The following is a 9,498-nucleotide window of genomic DNA, read 5'->3' as shown; positions in this document are numbered from 1 at the left end:
ATGTTGATTTAGTTGAAGGAAAAGGCAACATACCCAAAAGCTATCAACCAGCCCACTAACACTAAGGAAAAGGAAGGTGTGGAGAGGTGCACAAGAGGTACAGGCAGCAAAGGTAAACACTTTTACATACACAATACTGTGTTAGGTAAAAACAATTGCAACACACTGCCTCACCCTTCTGAAACATACCCATGAATAAAAATGGGGGTGACACAACAAATGTGCAAAGTCCTTCTACTAAAACAGCTTCCTTTTGTTCTTTGGAAAGTCATCAGGCCCCCTCTCAGCCTATTAGTTCTTATTTACCTAGAGTTCTAAACAGATGGTTGATTTCCAAGCCCAACAGATTAGAAGCATCAAGTTAGGATGGGTGTAAAGGGTGAGAGCCTGCATGGAAAAAGAGCATTTCTTAGGCTGACAGTGAAGGAGGAGATGAAACTATAAGGGAGGATGAGGGTGAGACACAAGACTCTGGCAATTTTATTTCTGTGAAGTATAAGGAAAGGTGGTCCCACAGAATGTGGAAATTATCAAACAATATCATTAATATCGCACGCAAGTAAGATCTTGCTGAAAATAATTCAAAAACGGTTACAGCAGTATATTGACAGAGAACTTCCAGAGGTGCAAGCTGGATTCAGAAGAGGACATGGAACAAGGGATATCATAGCTGCTGTTAGATGGATCTGGGCTCAAGGCAAAGAATACCAGAAAGATGTTTACTTGTGCTTTATTGACTATGCAAAGATTTGATTGTGTGGATTATGACAAATTATGGATAACATTGAGAAGAATGGGAATTCCTGAACACTTTATTGTACTCATGAGGAACCTGTACCTTGACCTGTCGTTCGAACGTAACAAAGGGACACTGCATGGTTTAAAATCAGGGAGTGCGTCAGGGTTGTATCCTTTCTCCACACTTATTCAATCTATATGCTGAGCAAGTAATGCGAGAAGCTGGACTATATGAAGAAAAACGTGGCATCAGGATTGGAAGAAGAATCATTAACCACCTGAGATAAGCTGATGATACAACTTTGCTTGCTGAAAGTGAGGATGTCTTGAGGCACTTACTGATGAAGATTGAGGAACACAGTCTGAAGTATGGATTACATTTCAATATAAGGAAGACAAAAATCCTCACAACTGAACCAATAAGCAGCATCAAAATACAGGGAGAAAAGATTGAGATTGTCAAAGAATTCACATTGCTTGGTTCTACAATCGATGCCAATGGAAGCAGCAGTCAGGACATTAGACGACGTGTAGCACTAGGCAGGTTGGCTGCGAAGGAACTCTTTCAAGTGCTGAGGAGCAAGGATGTCTCCTTGAGAACTAAGGTGTGCCTGACACAGGCCATATTTCCAGTCGCCTTGTATGCATGTGAGAGCTGGACAATGAATAAGGAAGACTGAAGAAGAGTTGATGCTTTTGAGTTGTGGTGCTGGCGAAGAATGCTGAAGGTACCATGGACTGCCAAAAGAACTAACAGATCTGTCCTGGAGGAAGTGCAGCCGAGATGCTCCTTGGAAGCGAGAATGGCCAGACTTCGTCTCATCTTACTTGGTCATGTCAGAGGGGACCATTCCCTGGAGAAGGATGTCATGCTTGGTAAGGTGGAGGGTCGACAATAGAGGGGAAGGCCTTCGGTGGGATAGATTGACATGGTGGCTGCAAAAGTGGGCTCAGGTATAGCAAGGATCATGGAGCTGACGCAGGATCAGGCTGTGTTTTGTTCTGCTGTGCATGTGGTCGCTATGAGTCAGAAGCGACTGGAGGGCATCTAACAACAACAACAATAAGGAAAATAAACAGCGGAAACTGAATATGCTCTGAGGCTTTTAGGTCGCAACATAGTATAATAAATGATTTTCATAGTAACGACTCTGATTCATCAAGAAAGGACTGAATTATTTTTTGTTTACTGCAAAAAGGGCAAGGAGGCCACATCTTCCGACCTCCTCTAACCCTACAAGAGGAAGACAGGATTACCAGCAGTAACCCAAGGCCTATTCCTGCCAGGCCAGACATGCTGCCTCCCTCCAGCCCTTTCACCAACTGTTCCTTCCAAAGCACCCACCACCTCTCCTCTGGGTTCGATAATTCGCTGCAGTGGCCACACAGAGCTCACAGATTATGAGGTTTATTAGGAAAGCACCAGGCTACAATTTGAGTTCAGGAAAAATGCTCAGTCTCTCTCCCAGCCCACCATCCCTCAGCCAACAGTCTCTCACAGTCTCTTTCCCAGCAGTGCTGGTCCCTCAATGTCTCACTCAGCAATGCGTGTCTCTTGCGTCTCTTTCCCAGCAACGCGTGTCTCAGGAGCCTGTGTCCCTTTCAGCAGCACGTCTTCCTCAACCAGCAGTCAGAGAGAGTTCTGCCTCTAGGAGGCCTCCTTTTGAGCCCGGTAGGGTGGTCAAACTAGCCAATCATAGCATCAGAACTCTAAGCACTTGAGAGAGAGTGGGCACCTCCCAGAACATTGTGTTGTGCCATTCCCAACAGAAATACTCCAGGTGGACAACTTCAGCAATCAGGAGCTCCTCAGTTGCTCATAGAAAATCCCACCTTGGAGTTTACAAAGACTTATGGGTAGAAAAGCCACACTAAGTAATTTACTACACCGCATTTACCCACTGCAGTCCAGTCAGATCTGACTCAAAGCCACCCCTTCTTGGGTTTCCAAGGCAGTATCATTCTAGAAGTAGATTGCCCAACCTTCCTCCGAGGAGTGGCTGGTGGGTTTGATCCACAAGCCTTCTGGTTAGCAGTCAAATGGCCTTAGGCACTATGCCACCAGAGCTCTCATTTTTTGTTTAAGGTAGTAGAAAGTTTTATACTGGTATTAGAAAAATTTCCATCCAAAATAAGTCAAATTGTTCATTTTTTGAAAGTTAGAGACTAAGTTGTCTCGTTTCTCATTCCTCATAATTTCCATATGTTTTTTTGAGTTGTTACTATAGTTGTTATCTTTCAGACCAAGGGAGAAGAAGATAAATTTGTACTTCTCTTGTCCTAAAATGATACTTAAAATAGGATATAAGTTGCTGGGCCTGGGGGTTCAGGACCATAATCTTAGGGGACATGAAAGCATAACATAGTCCACAAACAGTGTTTGACATCCTACTTCGGTGAGTAGCAACTAGGGTATTTAAAGCTTATGAATGGCTATCTAAGGTACAACTATTGGTCTTTCCTTGTCTGAAGCAAAGAAAAGTGAAGAAAATCAAAGATATGTGGAAACAATTAGTCCACAGGTCTAGCAGACTGTGGGAACCTCAGTCTCCACAACCCTGAGACCAGAAGAACTAGATGGTGCCCTGCCACCACTGCTTACCACATTGAAAGGGATCACAATAGAAGGTCCTAGATAGAGTGGGAGAAAAATGTGGAACAAAACTGAAAATAGTAAGACCAGGATTACTGTTGTGATAGAAACTGGAAACTAGAAACCCTGAGACAGTGGTCCTTAGACACATTTCAAGCCTGGAACTAAACTTTCAGCCAAACAGTAGACAGGCCTTTAAGGTGAACAGTAACACCAGAGAGGTATGCACTGTCTTGAACAACCAACCTCATGAGATCAAAAAGGCAGCATTTGCCCAGGGATAAAGCTCAGAAGGCTGGAAGAGACAGGAAAAAAGGACGCATGGAAACATCACACAAAGGAAGGGGAAAGAGTGCTATTACATTGGGAGGATTGCAGTCAATGTCATCAATCAAAATGTGTATGAATTGTTGAATGGAAAACAAATTTGCTTTGTAAACTTTCTTCTAAATCCCAATAAGAAGTTAAAAGAATATGACTGTGTCATCCTTAAATCAGAAATGAATGATTTCCAACTTTTCCACCTGTTCTCCAGGGACTGTGGATTGGAGGGAGGCATGCAAAGGTTTTCTGCTAAGGTTAAAATCTTAATGTCAAGTTCAGTTTCAGGTAGTTTCTGCCATGCTGTCCTTTAGAGATCCCCATCCCTTTTATTACCCGTATTTTGTTAATACCTCATTGTGCTATTGTGAAGTAATTTTTTTTTAGATTGTATAATTTACCAATTCACGTAAGTTTTAAAACAGTGTTTCTCTATCACATAAAAAGAAATATAAGGATTAAGAATGTATAAAATAGTAATTACTGAAGCCTTGCCAAACGAGAAGACCAAAACCAAACAAAAACCACCTCCACCAATGTCTGTAATACTATTCCCTAGAGGGTGGTAACTCCCAGATAGAGAAGCAGTGCTTTAGGGCAAATGCTTGGTGGTCTCTGTCATAGAAATAACTTCAGCCATCTGCTCCTTTCCTTCTTATTTTAATTGGTAATGCAGTGACCCTTCTACTCCTTTCACTTCAGACAACTTGATCCCACTGTTGGAGACTGTGTGTTAGAGTAGAAAGTGCTCCACTAGGAGTCAGGAAAGCAGTTTTCATTATGATTCTGCCTCTAGTTAGCATTGTGACCTGATTAAGTCACTTCCCTCGGTCTCACCATCTGTCAAAATGAGAAACTTTATTGAATATGAAACATTATATGTGATCACTATAGCCCTTTCCATCTTTCTAATTCTTTGATATTGCATCTTAAACCACTGTAACTAGGATTTTGGAGGAAGAATGAAGTTGAATCCTTTCTCCAATCACAGCAGTTCTTAAATTTTAATGAACATAAGAATCACCTGCAGAATTTAAGAAAAATAGGATTCCCAGGTTCTATTCCCAGAGATTGCAATCCAGTTAGAATCTGTTTTTTAACAAGCATTCAAGGTGACTCTTTTGCAGATATCTGTAGGTCAGCAACCCAAAAAAACCTGTTACTAGTGGGTTCCAATAAGGATACAATAGTTTTCTTAGCTTATAACAGAGAGATCGAGAGCTAGATATTTTTAAGTATGATTGTGCAGTGTATTTACAACAGAAATAGATAGTAAAAGGAAATTTAATATTCTTTGGAGTTGGTTTGAAAACCTTAAAGGTTTTGTTTTGACATGCCTGCATGTGCTGATACATGGCCTTCTGAGAACATCCCAGATCCATTTCCATTCTGAGAAACTTAAGTCATTGTTTCCTGTTACTGACTGACTTTGTAATATTATCTAGAACATAATATGTTTACTGCTTAATTGTAGTTGTTAACTCAAAGATGTGGAGGGGGCAGTAGAGTCTTTATCTGACTGTTTTCTCAAAACTTAGGAAAGACTCATTTGGCTCTCTTTTTCATCCAGTCCAAAGGAAGTTATTTACTAGCATTTATGCAAACTAAAACAAACAAACAAACCCAATGCCATCTAGTTGATTCCAACTCATAGCAACTTCCAACTTCCACTGGTTTTCCAAGACTGTAAATCTCTCCAGAAGCAGACTGCCTTATCTTTCTTCCGCAGAGCGCCAGGTTCAAACTATGGACTTTTTGGTTAGCAGCCCAATGCCTTAACCACTGCATCACCAGAGCTCCTTGCATATGTGCTAAAGTGAATGTTAATCCTAAGAAACTCATTGAGTTTTCAATCCATTTCCCAACTGTTTAACTTAAAGTTGGCATTATTTTTTTAGATTAAGTATTAGTCGTGTCTCTTCTTTGGGAAGACTCCAGAGTTTCCATTCCTCATGCCTTGCTTTTCTTCTGGTTGCTCCCTCATATTTCAGATGGATTTGTCAGCTGTTCTATTCTTCTGTTTCCTGGGGTGTAGCAATCATGTGGTGTTTGAGGAAATATGTCTGAGCAAGACTATCCTTATTATAACATGACAGGAGTTTTTTTTTTTTTTTTTCTTTCCACTTGAGAATATAAATACAAGGCATTTTACAGACATGCAATATTTAGATTCTACCCCTTTAAACTGGGTAATTTTATATGTAATACTTTATACATAATATATTTCTTTTCACTTGGATGCCTAAACCCTTAAGGCAAGTTTTTCTTCTGGATTTAGGCCTATTGTGAGGAAGATACTACCATATGACTGTCTTACTTTGTTTACTTAGGTAGGATGGCAGATAAACTGGGCTACCATCCCTTCTCCAATAGTTTGCCCCCACTAACTGATCACCACGTTCTCTCTTACCAAGCCAGCTGTTACTTAGAATATCAGCAGAACTCCAGGCTTCCACTGTGTTTGGCTAACATCAAAAAACAAACCACTCCAAACTGTCACTTAGTTGTGTGGGAAGACCATGACCAGAGGGATAGACAGTGGCAGGTTTTCATCACTAGCTTATTAGATAAAGTTACAAATTATTAGTAATCAGAACTATTGTTTCTAAAACATAAGCACTTATAGGTAAGCAGATTCTGTTTTGTAGAATAGAGTTCCAATTTTTCCCATAACGCTGGGAAGAATGTTCTTAGTGCTTCTTTGGAAGGCCTTTTACCTAAAGAAGGTGGCTATTGCATTTTGACTTTTTTTTCACATATTTATTCCGTCATTTAAAAAGCTTTTGAAGATCTACTTAATGTTAAAGACATAGATAGACCTGGCAGAAGGAATACACATCTCTAAAGGCAGATAGATAAATTGGCAATTTCAAGTGTAAGAAGCCCTGTAATAGTGATGTGTCATGAGTGAGGTGTGAGACTGTGGGAAAGGTGTTTTAAAAGGCTTCATAAAGGAAATGATATTGGAACTGCGTCTTGAAGGATAAGTAGAACCAGGAAGAGGAGGAGGAAGGGGCATTCCAGATCGGAGGTACCTGGTCAGAGGCCGTGAGAGGTCAGAAGCTCTAACCAGAGCTCGCTTGTCCTCTTTCCTTGAATTGCAAAATCCTTAAGGGTTAGATGGGATTTAAACTAAATTCTTGGGTATTGTTATATGTTGATAGCACCTTAATTAGTTTCAAACTATTCGCAACTCTTGTTTTCCAGGAACCCGAATCATATATGATCGAAAGTTTCTGTTGGATCGTCGCAATTCTCCCATGGCTCAGACCCCGCCCTGCCATCTGCCCAATATTCCTGGAGTCACTAGTCCTAGCACCTTAATTGAAGACTCCAAAGTAGAAGTAAACAATTTGAACAACTTGAACAGTCATGACAGGAAGCATGCAGTTGGTAAGAGAATGTCCCTGTTAGGGTAGTTCTGGGACTTTAAATGCCAGTCATCTGTAGATTGGAAAATTGCTGATGCTTCAGTTACAACTGATGTTCAGTTGTATGCATCAAAGGATTTTTCAGTCCCCTTCAAGGTTTACTGAAATGCTCTGGAAATCCTAAGTTCTCAATGATGATGTTGCTGTTAGGTGCCGTCGAGTCGTCTCCTACTCATAGTGACCCTATGCCCAGCAGAATGAAACACTGCCTGGTCCTGTGCTAGCCTCATGATCCTTGCTATACCTGAGCCCATCATTGCAGCCACTCTGTCAATCCATCTCATTGATAGCAAAATATAATCAACATACTTATTAATCAATGATAGTAAAATATAATCTACTTGGTGGGAGAGGGAGGATCCAAAATCAGGGAATGGGAAACTCCAAAGATGACTTCTTGAAGCATGCCTTTAAAGACTGCCTAGCCTAGACTAAATTGGATTAGGGATAAAACGCACACAAAAAAACAAAACAAAATCTAGAATGTAATAGCCTTCTGTTTCCATCACCTTCAGCAAATAGACCTTGTTTCTTACAAGAATAATGTCTTTTTTATGGTGTGAGGAAAAACAATGTGATTTGTTTCTGCCATTTTCCAGAACTGCCTGTGATATTTAAATAATTATTCCCTATATGCCTAAGGCGCATACACACTTGAGTGGTGACTTCTCTATCTCTCTGTGGAGCACAACGGGGAGGCGGCAATGGCTAGCTCCTGAAGTGAAAATTCTGGGGTTGCATTTGGTGACCTCTGTGCCTGAGCTAGTATTCTATTTCCTCAGATTCCCAATGAGGTTTTAATGGACAAAGGGAGGATTCAGGGCAGGGCCAGAGTTCCAGGCTGCGGGAAAAGTGTGCTGACATGATAGATGGCAAAGAGCTCTCCAGGAGCTCAGTTGTTACTATTTTTTCCCCCAATTGTGGTAAAATGTATATAACAACAAAATTGCCATTTTTAAGTATATAAGTCAGTGACATTAATTACATTCATCATGTTGTGCAATCACCTTCATTATCTATTTCCAAAAGATTTCATCACCCAAATAGAAACTCAGTACCCATTAATCAATAACTCCCCTATTTCCCCTCTTCTAGCTCCTAGAACCACTAATAAACTTTGGTCTCTATGCATTTGCCTCTTCTAGATATTTCATGTCAGTGAGATTATACAATATTTGTCCTTTTGTGTCTAGATTATTTCATTCCATCTAATGTTTTCAAGATTCATCCATATCATAGCATGCATTGGTTTTGTTTTATAGCATCAGAGAATGGGGCAGTTTGAATTACTTTTGATCCTTATGTAGAGGGAATAACAGTTAGCATTTCCTTTTTGTGCTAAACTTTTCATTTTCTTCATTCTAACTAGGGGATGACGCTCAGTTTGAGATGGACATCTGACTGTCCTGCAAGGAACAGAAGAAAAGCAGCAACACCAATACCTGCATGTCCCTGATTTGGCCAATAGGATCCACCGTGAGAAGACAGAAAAGGCAGTACCAGCAGTCCCCATTGCAGTCTCCACCTCTTCTTCCTCCTCCGGGTGCCAAACGATGCAAAGATGAGCTTCATCTGACTGTTTCCTCTCCCTATTTCTTGGTCCCCTTCCCAGTTAGATAGGTTTGATTGAAGGCCCTTAGCATATTTCTATGAACTAAACAGCTCAGAACTAAGCAGCCTCAGAGTAAACTCAGACCTCCCTAGTTATTTTTCTATTGAGACCAAAAAAAAAGTCCCAACTCAAAATATCAGCCTACCAATAGCTACCTGACTGGGAAGTCTGGGGAAGAGTACACAGGTTTGATGTGTTCAGCATTTTTCATGTTCCTTACCCTCTGCTTCACCTGACTATATGCCACTTGTGGTCCAATGCTGCAAAAGTCTGGGTCTGGGGGTCTTTAAAAAAACATTAGTGGGAAATAATAAAAGGAGAGCTGCTTTTTCCCTTTGGTATTGGTCCTTAGGGACAAAGTACAGTTTGTGCAACTCTGGTAGCATTACCCTCTGACATTGTTTTAAGGTTGCTTCCCCTTCTTCTTCTGGGAGGAGTGTCTTTTGTCTTTGGTATTCATCTTCTTATTCCTTTACTTAGTACATTTGTACAAAACTCTCCATCAGAGGGGAGCCCTTGGTAACCATCTGTTCTTTCCTATTTCCTCTCTGCTTGCATCTTGCTGCTTGCAGACTCTTTTACGCCCTATGAGATACCCTGATGATTTTGTCTGCTCCCAAAGCAGGTCTTCACCAAGTAACAGAGGCACTTATGCCTCCAGTTGATGGATAAGGCCTGATGATAGTGTTGTCCCAGTTAATACTTAAAAATGAACCATTTGAGTACCCAGTCTCAGTAGCCCCGTGATTGTGATATTTGTCTCAGATGGCAGTTTCTTACATTTTGAGTTTAGAGTTGACTTT

General features: G+C 40.8%; 1 protein-coding gene across 1 annotated transcript in view; it reads left to right on the top strand.

Moving 5' to 3' along the window:
* EIF4EBP2 (eukaryotic translation initiation factor 4E binding protein 2) overlaps positions 1-8,484 on the top strand; it is a 37,899-nt gene extending 29,415 nt beyond the window's left edge. Inside the window, exons 2-3 of the mRNA XM_007940655.1 lie at positions 6,860-7,045; positions 8,453-8,484. Coding sequence (XP_007938846.1) covers positions 6,860-7,045; positions 8,453-8,484 — 218 coding nt within the window. The remainder of the gene's footprint in view (positions 1-6,859; positions 7,046-8,452) is intronic.
* Positions 8,485-9,498: the final 1,014 nt, after the last annotated feature.

This window comes from Orycteropus afer, unplaced genomic scaffold (genome assembly GCF_000298275.1).
Source record: "Orycteropus afer afer isolate SDZICR_OR568_19922 unplaced genomic scaffold, OryAfe1.0 scaffold00070, whole genome shotgun sequence".
Classification (NCBI taxonomy): Eukaryota; Metazoa; Chordata; class Mammalia; order Tubulidentata; family Orycteropodidae; genus Orycteropus; species Orycteropus afer.
The sequence above is the reverse complement of the archived record's forward strand: the minus strand, read 5'-3'. Positions and strand labels throughout refer to the sequence as shown.